This window comes from Panthera pardus, unplaced genomic scaffold (genome assembly GCF_024362965.1).
Source record: "Panthera pardus isolate Hobbes unplaced genomic scaffold, ASM2436296v1 HiC_scaffold_17, whole genome shotgun sequence".
In the NCBI taxonomy this organism is placed as follows: Eukaryota; Metazoa; Chordata; class Mammalia; order Carnivora; family Felidae; genus Panthera; species Panthera pardus.
This window is the reverse complement of record NW_026526732.1, coordinates 27,637,361-27,655,797: the sequence shown is the minus strand read 5'-3', so window position 1 is coordinate 27,655,797 and position 18,437 is coordinate 27,637,361. Positions and strand designations below refer to the sequence as shown.

The window sequence follows — 18,437 nt, the reverse complement described above, 5'->3', positions numbered from 1 at the left end:
CTCTCTGCCCCTCCCCCACTCATGTTCTGTCTCTCTCTCTCTCTCTCTCAAAAATAAACATTAAAAAAATTTTAAAAAAAAACTTGCAGCAGGATTCAAAGCTACCCTGCCATACTTACAAAAGGCTAGTTTAAGATATGTTTAATATGGATCTTCCTTTGCAGCAGCAGAGCACGATCCTGGGGAAGAGAGAAGAAGGGAACAATAGACACAAAATGTCCGATTTTCGTTTCACACCTGATTGCCAAGCCCTAGAATTCCACACGCTCTCAGAAACACGCATAGCTGTATCTTGATCAAGAAAGGCTCATGAACCACAGTTTGTGCTGAGTCAGATTCAGGTTCCCTTGCCAATTGTCATACCTGCCTCTCTCCAATCTGGTTTCTCTTGCTCCCTGTCCCCCGCTATCTTGGGATGCCCATCTTTCTCACAACGTGGCATAAGCATACAGGCTGCAGACACAGTCCTACACACTAACTCCAAGAGGTCACCTGTCCTCACCGTGTGTGATCTGTGACCTACGGACGCTGGCACCGCAGTGAAAACGGCACAGAATTCGAGAATTCTTCAAAACACTCCATATAAGGAAACAGGTTCTTCCCTCCTCTGTGTCCACTGGATGTTAATAACCATACTTTCCTCTTTGCAGAGTTCTATTCGTCTTGATAAAGTCTATCATGGAAACTAAAGTCCCCCACAAGGCTTTGGGGCACTCACACTTTGGGTTTCACTTCATTCCACCGATCTCTCCAAATTTTATATCACTTTTCTTCTACCCTTTCCTTCTAACTTATCTCCAAGAAAAATTCCTATTGGTTTTGCCCACATGCCAAGTGTTAGAAAGGAAAACGTGTATGGCCAAAGCCCTGACTTTGAAGACAGAAAGGACAGTACACACTGGGGGAGGGCAGGCCTGAGTAACGGTCCTCAACAGAGACGGTCGCTTCACCAGAACGGACACAGCAAAACTGAGTGCTGCAGGCCCCTCCTGCACCTGACCGCTATTACCTCGTCACAAATCCCGGCAGGCAGGGTGGCACGGTAGCTTCCCTGGGACGCTCGGAAGCGGCAGATACAGTCATGGTCTTTCAGGCTTGTTACTCCTGCTATTGTATTACCAGCTCATCAAACCAGGCAGTAGACACGGACCCAGAAAGGCACAATGGCAGCTCCAGGAGGGGGTCGGGGGCCCGAGCCAGACAGACATGAGACAGAGCGGGCACGCTCTGTTTCCGAAGGAGCCCAAAGGGAGAGTGGTCAGAGGACTGAGGATGGTCGTTCACGTACACCATCTCTTATCATCTCACCTAGCCCAGGAGGTTTCCTGAGGATGAACCAAGGCCTGTCTGGCTCCCAAGCTCACATTCTGCCACTGCCCAGTGTCCCCAGTCTGACTAAGTGACTGCCAGGTGTTTGTGAGGCTGGGGCCCAGGGTAGAAACAGGGGCCTTGGGATTTCAAGTCTGGGAGATCTTTTCTGAGAGTCATAGTTAAGACTTAACAGCGTGTACCTTGGAGTAAACAGGCTCAGTCCCAATCGCCGCTCTGCCACTGGCTGAGTGGTAGAAGTGTAGACTTCAGGCGAATGGCTCAAGCTGCTTACACTTCAGCTCCCGCAGCTTCAAAGTGGAGCTGTTGTGAGGTTTCAATGGCAGAGTGCACTTTAAACACCCAGCCTGGACAGTGACACATAGTAAGGACTTCCTAAACATTATCATACTCACTATCCATTGTTTGAGAGTCGGCAGCTGAAAACATTTGTGAATGAGGAGTTTATGCCAGGAAGTGTAAGAAGAAACACCCAGGAGGTCTGGAGTTGTCAAAAGTCCCGGGCATCCGTTTCAAATGGCCAGGACCACCAGCCTTGGAAACTTGGCCCCCACTGACTCTCTATTCTAAGTTTCCCTTTGGCAAAAAAGTGCCACCTTCGACCCAGTCCCCATCCTAGTCTCTGCAGGTCCCTACTGGAGACGGAAGCATATTTTTCTAATTCCAAAACTGGGATATATAGCCTGACAAGTATAGTTACGTCTGGAAGGGGACAAGGCACAGAATATCTCAATCTGGTTCTAGTTTAGCTATTCTAGGAAATGGGTCAAGGGGGACCCCCAGGCAGTAAAAGTGCCTAACGCCTCCCCCTCCACAATGCATGCACCTCGACGTTCCAGGTGGCTGACACCTATTCCCACAAGACATCGTTTGGGTAAAGACGGTAAGTTACCCCACTATTTAATAAGGGCTGGGGGTGGGTAAAAAAAAGTATTGCCAGCTGTCGGCACCTTGGCATGAACTAATTGCCAGGATCTAAAAAGACTCCTAATAAGGTCTCACGGGGACGTGGCAAGGATAGTAATGGACTAGAAGTGATCTCTAAACTGCAATCCTACCTGAACGTTGGCATCACCTGGGCACCGGTGTGCAGAACTGAAGAAGGGGCAATTAAGTGCAGGACAGGGTTGATAGTTGCTCTGATTCGTAACGTCACCTAAGGTTGGTTTTGCCCCTGCAAATGTCAAGGCTCTGGGGCCTCAGGAGTCACTTCAGACCTGCATGCCACCAGCGCGGGGTCCGGGTGGCAGGAACGCTGGCGTGGGGACCGAGGGCCGTGACCGCTTCTTGTTCTCGAAATCCCCGCCGGGGCCCAGAGCACGGCGCTCCCCTACGAGCTCATCACGTGCACAGCCCCGGCGTTTCAAACCCGGCCCGAAGCCTGCGGTCCCGGACGCCGGGGTGGTTTTTAGGGTTTTCTTTCTTTATTATTTCCCTTCTTGTTCTCCACAGTTGGTGATTTTCTGCAGAAAAACGGCTGAGAAAAAAAGAACCTATTTCATTTCCAGTTCCCATCACCGCGATTTCCACATGGATGTGACGTGAGCCAGCTTCCGAAATGCCCAGGTGACTCACGCGGGGACACCCGGGGGCGGGGCGCAGGAGTTTCTCGCGCGGAGGGCGGGACGGGGCGGGGCGGAGCGGGGCGGGGCGGGGCGCCGCTCGCCTCCTGCGCCAGCTGCCCCTCCAGCGCGTCCCGCGCCCTCTGCGCGCCCTGCGCCCCCTGGCGGCCGGCGACCCGCGGCTCTCGGCGCCGGGCCCGGCGTCACGTGACTGGAAAGTCCCTGGGTGGAAATCCCCCCCGACCCTCCGCCGGCGGTAAAACAGAAAGGGAAAAAGAGAACTGGCAGTCTGCAGACTTCGCAGCGGGCCAAGTGCAGCGAGCTCGGAGCCCGCGGGGGCGGAGCGGTGACAGCAGCCGCCGGGAGAAGTGCGGCGGCGGTGGCGGCGGCAGCCGTCTTGATCACACCCCCGGCCGGCCCGGCCAGCGAGCGAGCGAGCGCCTGGCTCCGGCGTCCATGGGGCGCCTCCTCCGCGCCGCATCGATCCCGGCTCACCGCGCGCGCCGGTCCTGACCTGGACTTGGGACTTTGGAAGAGGATCGCGCGGCCGGGACAGGTAACCGCCGCGTCCCCGTGCCGTCTGCCCAGCGGCTCCGCGGGGCCAGGGCTGCGGGTGTGGAATTGGCAGCGTCTCGCGGGCTGGCCTCGTCTAGCTGGCGTGGGCTTTGCAGCGGTGCTGGAGGGGAGTTTGTTGGCCGTATGTGCCCATTGTAGCTCTTGAAATGCTAGGAGTTGAGGTCGCTGCGCCAGATGTTGGGGTGACAGCTCTGGATTCGTCCAGCCAACCGGCCCTTTTACATGCTGCAAAAAAACTTACGCTGCAGCGGACTGGTGGAGAATCGCCTCCGGACTGCTAGGTCGGTGGTCGTTGGTGCTTTGCTCCTTTTCGTGCCTTTCTTTATTTTTAAGTCAAGCTCTGCATGCTTTTGGACACGTAGACCTTGCAGAACCGCTGTGGCTTCTTGGCAGATTGTGCAAACCCAGCCCACCGCCGGGTGGGGTGTCGCAGAGGCAACTGAACCGGGCGGGGGTGGGGGACTCAGCCAGCCTGCCTGTCCAGGGACAGCTTGCAGAGACACTCCAAGTTAAGTGCAAGGAGGTGGGTGGGGTCGAGGGACAGGCGTTCATCTTTTTCTGTTGGAAGCAGCGTTAAGACCAGTGTGCGCGTTGGCCTGCTTTTCGGGTGCTCCTCCTCCGGTTCACAGTGTTCTGCGGGCCCCTGCCCCAGCCCCTACCCCACAGTCAGACAGTCTTTGTCAGCCCGGGTCGTCCCACATCCTGCCACCTGGCCTCTCAGGAAAGCAGTGGTATTAAGTAAGGAAGGAGCTCAGCTCTTTTGAGACCGCTTTGTTTTCAGTTCTCCCTGTCTCTGATCTTCTTTCCTTGGAAAGCTGGTCTGGTCTAGTGTCTGGGGGCAGCATTTGGAGAGAACCATTGTTCATGAAACAGCTCTCTCTGGACCACAGCGCTAGTGTCCCCAGTGACTGAACAGCCAGTTCGTTACTGCCCCCTTCTCGCTGTCTAAGGTGCTTCTTTGATTTTTACAATTCCTCGTGCAATGTTTGAAGTGTCGGCGGGATACTTTTCCTGAAATTCGGGTGAGGCATTTGTGGATAAAAAGCCAGTGAGGTAACCAGCGTAAAAGTAATGTTAAGGGTAACAGCGTACATCTTGACCTGGAAGGGCATGGCAATCATAGGTGAGGAGAATCTGTTCCTTAATCTTAAATGTGGAGAAGTCCAAGAACGGGGAGCTTGGGCTGTGCGTCTTGATTCTTTTAAGGAGGCACTTCTGCACACTGTGCAAGGCTAAGCCTGTGAATGAGATGACCTTGAGCCATCCAGTATTGACATTTGCATGTCTTGCATATGGTTTACAGCCCTCACTAATTAAGGTCTTTGCTGAAAGATTTTTAAGTCAGAAGAGAATAATAGAAGACCCAGAAAAACAAAAAGGCAGCACTTAGCTTGTTTCAAATCTTTTCCCTTCCCGCCTCTTCCCCTCTGAGAGCAGCAGGCGCTTGTGGGAACACCTTGCGTTGTGGGAATAGCGAGGGGCAGGTGTTGGAAGTTGTGGCATCTGGGCAGAGCTCTCTGCGCTGGATGGTGTGGAACCTGAGGCGGACCTGTGCTTCTGTTGCCTTGGCTGCAGACCGGGTATAGGGTCAACTTTGATTTTTTAGCCCCAGCATCAAGCATGGCACTCGACCTTCAGTAGGTGGTCAGGCAGTGCTTCTTGAGTGATGAACAGATGAATGAGTGACACTGCGAGACTTTTGCCGTGCCACAAAGCAGAAATGTGTGTAATGTTTCTGTCCCTTCATTGTGCTTGGGGTCCTGTTGTAATTTTGCTCATTTCCACCTTCAGAGAATGTCTGACGTCCAAGAACAGGTTACCAGCTGACCCAGAGAGTGACGTCTCCCAGGCCTCACTGGCAATCAGGATAGGAATCCTTGTCCAAAGTGATCACCAGAAAACTCCTCGGAAGCAACGTCAGGGTCATCTAGTCCAACCTCTCTACCTTGAGCCACAAGAATTTAAACCACTTTATCAATGGCTTTAAGAGAGCGAAGTCCCACCTAGGAGTGGCTTCCCTAAAATCTAGGTTTCTTCTCATTCGTAGATAGGTTTAAGGTCTTTCTCAACTAAAAGCTTGCCTAGTTAAATACACATACTATGATACAGGAGTGAGATTAACAATTCCCATGAAACTTCCTAGGGAATATCTTCATGCTCTAAACCCATCTTTGTCTCATCTTGGAAACCCAGATGTATTGTGAGGCACCCTCCTGAGGCTTAGGAATGAGAACTGGGTTTCTACACAGCCACACACTGCAAAGATCCCACGTTGTACCAATTCACAACATCCCATGCCGTTGGCGTGGGTTGTAGATGCTGGGGTTTGCCCCGTCTTCTTTCATTTGTCCTGAGTGTCCCCCTGGCTGAAACATCATTCCTTATCTGCTTCCAGACTTTCATTTCTTTCTACCAGAAAGAAAGAATGCTTAAAGATTTCACGGTGAAGACGGCGGGGGGCGGGGGGGGGGGGGTGTATTATCCAAGTGTTGGTTGATCATAAATCTGGTTGGCAGTTGAAATGATTGAGCTCTAATGCCTGCTCTTGGAAGTGTGAAATTTCTTCTTCTGTTATTGTTATTTTTCTGTTTCTTATTCTGATCTTGTAAAGTTCAGTGGAGAGGTTCTGAAAGATTGCTTATTGTCTGGTCTTAAAACTGCAAAGCATCTTACTGGAAATAGGCTTTTTTCGTTGGTTATATATACTCAATTTTAACTCTCTATAAATCTTAGAATACATTTTAGAAATAAGCTCTTTATAAATATTTCACCTTGGGGCTAAAGGGGGAATCAGCAGCCTATGTGACAGCATAATATTTCAAGATTTCTCACAAAACATTTACTTTCCAGTATAGGGAGGGAGGGCTGACGAGATGAATCAAGGCTTTGCCTAAGAGCAAGGGGAGTGGTCATAGGGGAGGAGCCACGGACTTGTCAGGACTACCTTGTGCCTGGCATTGGCATTCAGGGCTCCTGAGATCCAGTGGCTGTGTCAGAGTAGCGTCAGAATGAGATGGGGACTTGTTGGTTATGAGGTGCAGTACCTGTCGCTGACAGATGGGCTTGGCTCCCTGACAAACGTTACTGAAAACACGGGTTATTCCCCTCCTCCACAGTACCCACTCTCCGCCTTCCTTCTCTTGTTTAGACTAATCTGTAAAAGTGATGTAACTTAAAACAGTCCAGTGTGAGTTCATCTTGGGGGCCAGCTAGTATCCTGGGACTAGAGGCGGCTAAGATCTTTTGCCTACAGATCAGGGTAATGACCAGATCAAACACAGGGGTTTCCTGCCGCCAGCTATATAGGAGCGGTATCGAAGTTGGACTCATGGAATGGGTTTTGTGCCCCCCTCTTCTTCAGGTGTTGCAGAGCACCATGGCTGAACAACTCCTTCCCCAGGCTTTGTATTTGAGCAACATGAGGAAAGCTGTGAAGATACGAGAGAGAACTCCAGAAGATATATTTAAGCCTACCAACGGGATCATTCACCATTTCAAATCCATGCACCGGTACACGCTGGAAATGTTCAGAACTTGCCAGTTTTGTCCCCAGTTTCGGGAGATCATCCACAAAGCGCTCATTGACAGAACCATCCAGGCCTCCCTCGAAAGCCAGAAGAAGCTGAACTGGTGTCGAGAAGTCAGGAAGCTGGTGGCCCTGAAAACGAACGGTAAGCTTGGTCTCGGGGCTGGCCGCCACGGTGCCGGCAGAATTCATCAAATTCTGGTCGCACTAGCCCAGACGCGAGTCTCTTGAGACCGTGGATGCTTCGGTGTAGAAACTCTATGATAGGCATGTGATGAAAGCAAGCTTCCTTTGCCACTATTTTTGTTAAGGCTACTCTGTAGTTGTGTGTCTTAGAGAGCAGAGGCACTGAGGCTCGAGGAATGCATTTCTAAACACCATGCCTCCCATTAGATGACTTCCGTATCTAATTGCTGGGGCTGTCTGTTTAGTCCTTTGTAAAATACCCTTCCCTGGCCAGTAGTGGAAACCTTAAAAGGTTTTCAGTTCAAAAGGAGAGCATGGTGTGAAAACTAGTATTACTGTTGTTATTTCCCACTCCCATTAGAGGATGCTTGTGATAATGACCTTACACTTCTTGAATTGATTGCATGTGTGGCTTAACCAGTGAATGGCTGTTGAGGACAAAAGGGGCCCCTTGTTGTCGGCTCTGCTCTTACCTCGGTTCTGTTGGTTTTGGTCCCATGATATGAGATAGAAAGGTACTTGAGCTTTTTGGCACAGACTTTAGACCTCTACTTTATTATTTTTAGGGATTCCTAGTTCTGAATTTCTTTGCTGTCTGTGTCTGCCCAATGGCCCTTTACCACGAGTAGCTGTTTCCTGTTCTAAGCTTTATTGTTTTGTATTTTGATTACTTCCTTTGAGCAAGAGTAGGTATATCATGGAAACATCCAAGCGTACTGTTTTATGCAGATGCAAAATCCTGCATTAGCATATAGCTAATTATCACAAGAAGCAAATAGACTGTTCACGATCAATGAAACGCTCATAGTCTAAGTGAGGACAGGAATCTTAGGTTCTTACATCCACAACAGTCCTTCGTTAAGACCACCTCAATCCAAATAATACATCCAAGCAGAGGAGATCCTTGTTGACAAGGAGACGATAAGAGTATTAAGTTAATTAACTTAGTTGGTACACTATCTTTGGCTATTTTGGAGTTGGGTAAGTGGAGTGATTGGAGATACGTATTTTGCTGTGTCCTGGGTGGTCTTGTGCGTTACTTCAACATGTTGTCTCTACTTTTGAAGCACAGGTTCTTGGAATTAAAGGTAGAATGAAAACTGGGAATAGGTAGGGTTTACATTGTTCTTGGCCTTAAATCAAGTGATGCATAGAAGTGGGTAATTATGTTAAGTCATCCTCAAGGGGTTTATATTCCTGACAGTTTGTGGTTTTAACTCTCTCCCATTTTTGTTACCAAAAAAGCGACACAGTGAACTTTGGGAGAGTTGGAAACAGAGAGATTCTGCCAAATTAGTAATGTGGTAGGAAGAGGAAAACCATCTTATCATTAACAGAGTTAACTGACATTTTAGGTTGAAATTCTCCTTAAGAAAAAAAAAAAAACAACGATGTATATAAATAGTAAACACTTGTCTTGCAAAGATAGGTCATTTAAGCCAGTAAGGGTTCATGCTACAAATAAAGCTGCAAAGGCAAATGCATTTTGATACCATTTGCTGGGCAATAGGGATTTGGGGGCCCAGATCCTTTTATTTCCCCAGGTTCAAGAAAATGCCTTAAAATTCTGGAAAAGGAAGAAAAGATATTTAGGGGAGGGGGAAAAACAAATTTTCACTCCGGTTTTTATTAGCACCTTTAAAAAAAAAAAAAAAAAAAAACAACCACCTTCCCCCTCTAGGTGGGTTCTACAGAGTGAATGGTCTGTTTGGGGAGGGGGTGATTCACAAGTTTGCATTTGAGGATATGAGACTGTGGTGAATGAGGAAGGGAGTAGGTGGCATAAAATTGAAACTTCATGTGAAAAATTCCAGCGTCTATTGGCTACAGCTATTTCACTTGTATAATGAATAGCCTTATTCCAGCTCACCCTGGCCACGCCCACTTGGAAAGTCCAGGGTGCGCTTCACAGTTTAAATGTCTGCGCACCAGAACAAAAAGTACAATAGCTGTTGCTCAATTGCTAGTCAAATAACTTGGCGCTGGGGAATTCCTGATGTTACTTAGGGAATTTTGTACTGGTGCCTCTCAATAAAGAACTGAAAGTAAGCGCGAGAAGAAGAAGAAGAAAAAAAAAAAAGCCTTATCTTTGCTCTAGATTTTGCAAAGGGGAAATTTCAACAGAATGCAGTCGTTGCCACACTTCTGCCAAGACAAAGGACTGCGCGATCTTTTTTTTGCTCGTGTGTCTCAATATTTTATTTAGCTAGTCTTTGTGTGTAAATTGCAGGGATGCTGGCTGTGGAGATGTGTATGTGAGGGGTTTTCTTTGGTGTTCTGTTTTGGTTTTTTTACAGTTTGACTATAATTAAAATCTGATAAAAAAAAAAAAAAGATTTCAGAAGCTTTTATAGCCCTACTTGGGGAGTAATGTAAGAAAACAAGTGAACTTTTCTCGATAAAAACAACTGTGCGCTTGCCAACAGAGAGTAAGGAGTTAACTTTTTTGGTATTGCACATTCCCCCCAAACGTTTATTGTTTGGAGGTTGGGGAAAAAGGCAGTCTCTTGAATCGTGGGTTTTCATCTGTGAAAGTAACAAATTAATGGAATAAAGTTAGACCTGTCTTTTTCTCAGAATGCTCAAAGGCAGGCTGGCGGTAGGTAATTCGAGAGTCTCAATCCCACTGTATAAACCAGGAGAGGAAACTCCCAGGCCCCAAAGTCTTCAGCGGAATGGTCAAGTCATTTACCACTGAGTCATAGCCAGACCGTCCCTGTCTAGTGAAGGGAGCCAGGCCAGCTTCCTGGTTCGTGCGTACGACCCCGTGTGCTCTCTCTAGAGCCAGCGAGTAACAGCGCTAGTGTCTTAGCCAAAACATCAAGGAATGCTAGAAAGGGACGGGCTTTAGAGATTATAATCCAGTGATCTCGATTCACGAAGAGAAAAAATACTCAGAAGCTGGGGAATTTCCCCCAAGGTCACACCAAAATCAGTTAGGGCAGAGCTAGGCTAGAACCAAGGTCCCCTGATAATCAGTCACTGGCTCCTTTGCTCTGCTGGCATCAGTCGTTAAGAATAAGAGTGAAAAGGATGGTTTTTTCCTTAAAGCTGTCATTAGCTTGTGAAGTGTTCTCAGTGTGTCCTTTGACTAAGAAATTAAGCCATTTGCATTTCTCTCACGCCTTATCATTCAGTGCCCTGCGCCAGCCAGGGCGAGTGCATCCTGAAAACCTTTGCTGAGTCTTTGATGTGTGCTGCTTCTGTCCTCAGGTGATGGAAACTGCCTCATGCACGCTGCTTCCCAGTACATGTGGGGTGTTCAGGACACAGACTTGGTCCTGAGGAAGGCACTCTTCAGCACTCTCAAGGAGACAGATACGCGCAACTTTAAATTCCGCTGGCAGCTGGAGTCTCTTAAGTCTCAGGAGTTTGTGGAAACGGGGCTTTGCTACGACACTCGGGTATGTTTTGCTCCCCTGTTCAGTATCTGTTGATAGAGCTCCTTGGTGGGCAGGGGTTCCCCAGGCGAACCCCCTGCTCTCAAGGAGCTTATGATTTACAAGGTCACATGCACTGGGCTAGGCAAAGCGTAGTCAGTGGAAAACACCAGAAACCTCCTATGGGATGAACCTGAGGCTGTTGCCACCTCAGGGGGGGCTTCCAGGCAGCAGATTCCCAGCTGTGGCGTCTCTTCCTTTCAGCAGAAGGGCTTCTGTTCCTGGCCTTGCCTGTGGTGTTTCGGTTGCTTTCCAATCTGACTGGCCCTTTGTATGCTTTACTGAGCCTGCCATTCCAGTTCAAACGTGGGCCTCACTGTTCTCAGTCACAGGCCTGGAATTTCTGTGTGCATTTGGGTAAGGGGCTTTGGTGCTATGCCTCATGAGGGATTTTTTTTTTTTTTTTTTTTTTTTTGAGAACAGGTGCTGTCCCCATCCTCCCCCACTTTTTAAGTTTGCCTTCTAGTGGAAAAAATAAAGGAAGAACACCAAAATGGGGAAAAAAGGGTGATCATTTGAATGATGGTTTCCAGAAAGGGGAAAAGTAAGCTGAGTTACATAAATGAATCAGTAGAGAGCGAAGTCGACTGAGTTTTTAACGCTGAGAACATTCACTCAATCGTGATTTTTCCCTTTACCCCTTCTCCTTAGAATTGGACCGATGAGTGGGACAGCCTCGTCAAAATGGCATCCACAGACACACCCATGGCCCGAGGTGGACTTCAGTATAACTCCCTGGAAGAAATACACATCTTTGTCCTTTGCAACATACTCAGAAGGCCAATCATTGTCATTTCAGGTGAGATGCCTGTAGATTGCTTATTTGTGTTCAAGTGCCGTTCGGCTCTAATGCTTTAGCTCTTAGGAAACACCCATGCTACCTAAGTCATAGGCAACAGCAGCTGAAAAGAATTGGGTGAAAATCACCAGCGGGCCTTATTTATCTCTTTCTCTTTCCCTGCACAGACAAAATGCTGAGAAGTCTGGAATCGGGTTCCAATTTCGCCCCTTTGAAGGTGGGCGGGATTTACCTGCCTCTCCACTGGCCGGCCCAAGAATGCTACCGATACCCCATCATTCTCGGCTACGACAGCCAGCACTTTGTACCCCTGGTGACCCTGAAGGACAGCGGACCTGGTGAGAAAACTGCGCGTGAATCCACACTTGTAACTACCGGTCGATACTGGGACACCCTGTTCCCACTGAACACCAGGCTCTTTGGGCCCCATTACAATCGCCTCATTTACGGTTATTACTTTTACTTGGATACGGTGTTCCGTTAGGGGCCTGATTAGCACCAGTACCGCAATAGCGGTAATCGTAACCCCCGCTGTCGTTGTTTATGGTGTGGCAGTACTTTCAAGTAGGAGATAGAAGCATCACATTGCTGCTGCCATTGACACATGACAAAGTAAGGCACAGAGCCCTGGCATGGTGCAGGTAAAGGTCTGTCAGGTTAGCTATTATTATAATAGCTTGAAGAGCCAGTGAAGCGGCAGTGTGCTAAGTGCTTTAGGGACATTATTTTTATTTCATTTCATCCACAGCGTCCTTATGGGCCGCAAGCATTGGTGGCCTTGTTTTTATAGATGAGACCCTTGAAGCTCAGAGCGGTTCAGTAACTTGCCTTCTGTCACAGACGATCGAAACTCGGATCAGTCCGATTCTAAATTCTGGGATTTAACCAGTGAGATCCACTGCCTCCAGGCTGCTTGGTATTTCCTGAGCTTCCTGAAGAAAGCACTGGATGTTAGAGTTTAGTACAGTTTGCTCCACCAGCTGAGTTTGATAATACTTTTCCGTTCTTTAATTGTATCCTTTTTGTGTTTTCGGAATTTAATCGTTACATCCGCAATCGTTACGTCCGCGAGGCCTCACACATAATCTCATGTAGTGGAATCACATGTTGCTGACGTGTTACTTTGTTTCCCGCCCCCCCTCCCCCAGAAATCCGAGCTGTTCCACTTGTTAACAGAGAGCGAGGAAGATTTGAAGACTTAAAAGTTCACTTTTTGACCGATCCTGAAAACGACATGAAGGAAAAGCTCTTGAAAGAGTACTTGATGGTGATCGAAATCCCCGTCCAAGGCTGGGACCACGGCACCACCCATTTGATCAATGCTGCAAAGTAAGAGTTTACTCTTAGCTCTCTTCCTCTGTCATCCTCAGCTGTTTGTACGACAGCCACGTAAGCTGAGGCCACCCCCGAGCTCCACAGTAAAGCTATTCGAAGCCAGTTTCCTCCAATGTGAAACAAATCCAGAGTTGTGTACATGAATCAGAGAGGGTGACCGGAGGCAGTCCTAACTTTGGTTTCACGTGAGAACAAGTACTTTATCCATAGCGATTTTCCTGCATATCTGGATGCCGACGGTCAGCACTGTGGCTTTTAAGTATTATTAAACCAACGATAGTTTTGTTTTGTTTCGTTGAATGGCCCTAGCAGTGGGCCAGCAAGTGAAAATCCTTGGGAACAAAAGCCTTTTTCTCTTGGCTTCTCGGTCAGGACAGACACATCAGACACAGACTGGGTTGTAGATTGGGTTTCTACGGCGGCCATAGGATTGTGCCAACTTGGAAGGTGGAGGAGAGACTCAGAGTGCACATTGTGCACGTATCCAGACCTTAAACACTGGGCTTTATGTTAGAGGGATGCCCGTTTCTTAGGACTTGAAATGTACAAGAGAGGACCATGAAGGCCTATGAGCATCAGTTTCTTCCAGTGGAGATGAACAAATCACAGATGATCAGAAGTCAGTGGACAGTGCCCCGTGGGCATGTCTTCCGCTCCTCGACTGAGACTAGCAGTTCATGCTGATAGAGACCGGGCACAAGTTTAAGATTAATAACGGCAAAACACGGGACACAAAGTCCCAGAGTAGTTTGAACTAGAGAGTAGCCTAGTCCCAAATGAATGCCCTGAGTCATGTCTTACCAGAAATTGGATCTCTGAGGAGTTAAAAGGTAAAAGTGACTTTTTAAGAGAGTACCAGAGTGATTAGGTATAGAGGCAGCCCCAGAATAGCCCTTTCTTTGGAATTAGCTGTCACTTGGGGTGCCGCGAGATTGATTAAGTAAGACCGTGGTTCCTGAAATAATGAAGCCTTCTTAGCAGTGTAGGACTGTGCTAGGAGTGCAAACCCTTTATCATAGGTCTGCTTTTCAGTGAACGGTTATCAAGTTACTGCCATAAGCCACATGCTAAAAGTTTTGCCCTGTGAGCTAATGATGTGAAGTCGTGTGTGTGGCCACGTGGTCTCATATATCGCCTTTTGGTCTTTAGGCTGGATGAAGCTAACTTACCAAAAGAAATAAACTTGGTAGATGATTACTTTGAACTCGTCCAGCACGAGTACAAGAAGTGGCAGGAGAACAGTGAGCAAGAGCGGAGAGAGGCGCATGCTCAGAACCCTTTGGAACCTTCCGTGCCCCAGCTCTCCCTCATGGACGTAAAATGTGAAACGCCCAACTGTCCTTTCTTCATGTCCGTGAACACCCAGCCTTTGTGCCACGAGTGCTCCGAGAGGCGGCAAAACAACCACACTAAGTCCTCAAAGCTGCACTCCAAGCTGGGCCCCGAGGGGCTCCCAGGCATGGCGGCAGGGGCCTCGCGGGGTGAGGCCTACGAGCCCGTGGGCTGGAGCCCCGAGGAGCCGACCGGGGGGCCTCATTCGGCCCCTCCGACGGCGCCCAGCCTTTTCCTGTTCAGCGAGACCACCGCCATGAAATGCAGGAGCCCCGGCTGCCCTTTCACGCTGAATGTGCAGCACAATGGATTCTGTGAGCGGTGCCACCAGGCCCGGCAGCTTAACGCGGGCCACACCTCGGACAGCATGAGGCACTTAGACCCCGGGAAGTGCCGAGCCTGCCTGCAGGATGTCACCAGGACGTTTAATGGGATCTGCAGTACTTGCTTCAAAAGGACTACGGCGGAGCCCTCCTCGGGCCTCAGCTCCAGCGTCCCTCCTTCCTGTCACCAGAGGTCCAAGTCGGACCCCTCGCAGCTCATCCAGAGTCTCTCCCCACACTCTTGCCGCAGAGCCGGGACCGAGGCTCCCTCTGGCTGCCTCTCTCAGGCCCCACGGACTCCAGGGGACAGGACAGGGACGAGCAAGTGCAGAAAAGCCGGCTGCATGTATTTCGGGACTCCAGAAAACAAAGGCTTCTGTACGCTGTGTTTCATCGAGTACAGAGAAAACAAACGTGAGTGACATGATCGATTTCCCAACTCCCGTTTCAAAACCCCTGTCTCGAAGCGGTTTAGTTCCTGAGCTTCAAGAAGGCGGCTGCTCTGGGCGATGGGGCCAGGTGCGGTTTGCACAGAGGGACGGTCACCGTGGCTGTGCCAGCCCCACGTGGAGGCGAAAGGCACAGGAAACTACCTTCCAAAACCCTACAGCGCCTCGTAGGTAGCATCCGTAGAATTTGTTTTCGCGAACGAGGCCGTTGAGTGTCTGGCATTTATAAGGTAGAGTTTAACCAAGACTTCTTTGGAGACTTAGATGCAATAGAGAAAACCCAAAATCTGAAGAGCAGTAGCCCGAGAGAGGGAAGTCCCCACCGATGTGCTGAAAATCTAATTTGAAAGAGGGACGGGCAGTTAATGCCTCTGCACAGTAGCTGTGCCTGGCCGGTGCAGCACGTCCAAAAATGAGAGATTTGTACAGTCAAAGATGTGTCAGTAATGGCATTATCATTACTGTCTTTGACTCGGCTGCATTTACAAAAGGCCTCGCTGCATGTACCCCCCCCCCCCCCCCCCCCCCCGCAGGCTGCCCGAATCTGTGTCCAAAACCTGTTTTGTTCCTCTAATGTCAGTGTCTCTCCCTGCCCGGAGACCACCCGTGGCACTGATCAGCACCCCCTGTCTTTTAGATTTCGTCGCCGCCTCCACGAAGGCCAGTCCCACGGCCCCCAGGTTCCAGAATGCCGTCCCCTGCCTGGGGAGGGAATGCGGCACCCTCGGAAGCACCGTGTTCGAAGGGTACTGCCAGAAGTGTTTCATCGAAGCGCAGACCCAGAGATTTCACGAGGCGAAAAGGACTGAAGAGCACCTGGTGAGACATTTTGAGGTCCTCCCCCCTCCCTGCTGGGCCAGCCCTCCTTGCTGCCCCACAGTGACAAGCAGACGTTCCCCCCTGTTCCGGGGAGGAATGGGAGGGAGGCAGGGTCACTGTGGCGCCCAGGGTTGGAACTGCAGCAGCGGCTCTTGATTTTCATGGCCGAAGGATACTTTAGAATGCATTTGAAAAGTAAATAGGGGCGCCTGGGTGGCTCAGTCTGTAAAGCGTCCGACTCTTGGTTTCTGCTCAGGTCAGGATCTCACAGTTTCACGAGTTCGAGCCCTGCATTGGGCTCTGCGCTGACAGTGTGGAGCCTGCTTGGGATTCTGTCTCCCCCTCTCTCTCTTTGCCCCTCCCCACTCGGGGCTGTCTCTGTCTCAAAATAAATAAATAAAAGCTTTTAATAGGTAAATAATTAACTGAAAAGTAAATAAAGCCAGCCGTAGATTAAAACCTCATAAAGCCTTCTGGGCGGGCTCCTGGGTGGCTCACTCAGTCTGTTAAGCATCTGGCTTTGGCTCAGGTCATGATCTCACGGTCCGTGAGTTCGAGCCCTGCGTTGGGCTCTGTGCTGACAACTCGGAGCCTGGAGCCTGCTTTGGATTCTGTGGCTCCCCCTCTCTCTCTGCCCCTCCCCCGCTCACACTTGGTCTGTCTCTCTCTCTCTCACAAATAAATAAACATTAAAAAAATTAAAAAAAAAAAACAACACTTAAACCTCCTAAAGCCTCCAAAAAGCTAGATGCTGACCAGAGACTTCTTGGGTTTGTAGTCGAAGCACGGGCATCTAAGAGGCTAGCAGACTTCCTCAAGTAATCCTTTACTACGAGACGGGGAGGAGGCAGAGCATCCCCGGGCCTCTGCGCAATGGCACCTAAGAAAAGCCAGCTTTGGCTGTCGGATGCCTGTCCTGTTCATAGATGGCAGGGAGTTTAAATAAGGGCAGCTTATTATTCATGCAAGCAGAGGTGAGCTGGGCCAGCGTTAGCAGGCCTCCGGGTGAGGCTTGGGGGCTCCACTTGGCCTCCCTGGGGCCAGGCCTGCTTTCATGGGACCAGGAGGAAGCGTCCGCGGACAGCTCCTGTTCCCAGACTGCGCCTGGAACTCTGGTTCCCTGGACCAGGGGGATGCTCTGCGCCCCGTAGAGCTCCTTGCAGAACCCACGCTGTCCACTGAGACTGCCCCGTGCTGTCCCCGAGTAGCGGGACCCACCGTTCCCTCTGTTCTTCCCTCTCAGAGATCGAGCCAGCGCAGAGATGTGCCTCGGACCACACCGAGCGCCTCGAGGCCCAAGTGCGCCCGGGCCTCCTGCAAGAACATCCTGGCCTGCCGCAGCGAGGAGCTCTGCATGGAGTGCCAGCACCTCAGCCAGCGAGCAGGCCCCACGCCGCACCGGGGCGAGCCGGCCCCCGAGGAGCCGCCCAAGCAGCGCTGCCGCGCCCCCCGCCTGCGACCACTTCGGCAACGCCAAGTGTAACGGCTACTGCAACGAGTGCTTCCAGTTCAAACAGCTGTACGGCTGACGGCAGCGGTGGCCCGCCCGGCCGCTGGGGGCCTCGAGCCACTAGCCAGCATGGTGCTATGCCCTAAACGCACTGACGCCGCCGAGGGCCGTCCCCGAGGCAGAGAGCTCCCGGTGGCTTCCAGCCGGGAGGGAAGATAAGCTCTCGGTCGCCGTCGCGGGGAGCGTTCCCAGGCGGCCCTCGAGCGAAGCTAGCGACTGGCGGTGGATGGTGTCGGTCCGGCCCAGAGCTCGTCCTCACCTGCCACGCGGAAGGCCGGGAGCCGCGTGGCCTCGGGATGCGTGGCAGGACCGCTCCGTCGTCCCGGGCTGGCCGGGGAACCCGGAGCCCTTCCTCTCGGCCAGCCCCGCGTCGGCCTCGCTCACAGACGTGAAGCCGAAGCCCCACGGCCCGCGGGCCCTCTGCCCGATGCCCGGGAAGCTCAGGGAGAGTGGACATATTCAGAGAGTCAGTAGTTAGTGGTTTTTCCCCACCTGCCTGGCTCCTTGCCCACGGACACGGCAGAAGCAGAAGCATCCACAGACTGATTCTGAGGCTGCTGCGACCGAACACGTTCACACTGAAAAGCAAACCAGCTGCTCTTTACAGTATGCACCTTGGAAAAATCCAGTTATTTCCATAGGGGGAAGACGTGTGACTCTCTTGGTTATCACCGTCTTCCCTTCGAAGTTAGGGTGAGGTGTGCATCAAAGTGTGTACATGTATAATGTGCCCTTATATTACGTATGAGGGATTTTTTTCTTATTACGGTGAAATGCTGCCCTAGAGATTTAAGTAGGAAGACTGAATAATAACCTATTTTCTGGTTGTTGTCAGGGGCACCGTCTGTATATAGCTTGCGTGAATTTAACCAGCTGCCTTGTTAAAGTGAGCTCCCTGTTGTGTTTACGTAAGTCACTTTATTTATTTTATTGCAAATTTCAAGATTATTTAAATGAAGACGTTTCTTCTGCCTGGGGAAAACGCTTGCTGTAGTGTCTTCTTGAAATAACATAGGCATAGTGGCTCGTGTCACCGGCACTGGCACAAGTCCCTGACTGCGTTGGGGATTTGGCCTCTTCGATGCACTTTGGTTTGCCTTCCCTGAGAAAGAAGGAATTGCATCAAAGGTTAATTCATTAAAAGCTCATGCTTCTTAATGAAGCTTTCGGTCAGAGCCACTTCTCAGCCATATGATAAGAAACAGTAGAGACATGCCTCTGAGTATCCTACCTCCTTAGAGATAAGATTAG

The 18,437-nt window shown here is 50.2% G+C and overlaps 1 protein-coding gene across 2 annotated transcripts; it reads left to right on the top strand.

Moving 5' to 3' along the window:
• The first annotated feature begins 3,340 nt into the window (after window positions 1-3,340).
• On the top strand, window positions 3,341-18,093 carry TNFAIP3 (TNF alpha induced protein 3). Of its 2 annotated transcripts, none has more exons than XM_019420461.2 (9): window positions 3,341-3,447; window positions 6,829-7,138; window positions 10,393-10,583; window positions 11,271-11,418; window positions 11,586-11,756; window positions 12,567-12,747; window positions 13,903-14,822; window positions 15,495-15,676; window positions 16,920-18,093. In XM_019420461.2, exons 2-9 carry the CDS (start codon window positions 6,844-6,846, stop codon window positions 17,157-17,159), a joined length of 2,328 nt encoding a protein of 775 aa, XP_019276006.2. In that variant the 5' UTR covers window positions 3,341-3,447; window positions 6,829-6,843; the 3' UTR covers window positions 17,160-18,093. The 2 variants fall into 2 exon arrangements, with proteins under 2 accessions (XP_019276006.2, XP_019276009.2); XM_019420464.2 differs by lacking the exon at window positions 3,341-3,447 and adding an exon at window positions 3,691-3,748.
• The last annotated feature ends 344 nt before the right edge of the window (window positions 18,094-18,437 follow it).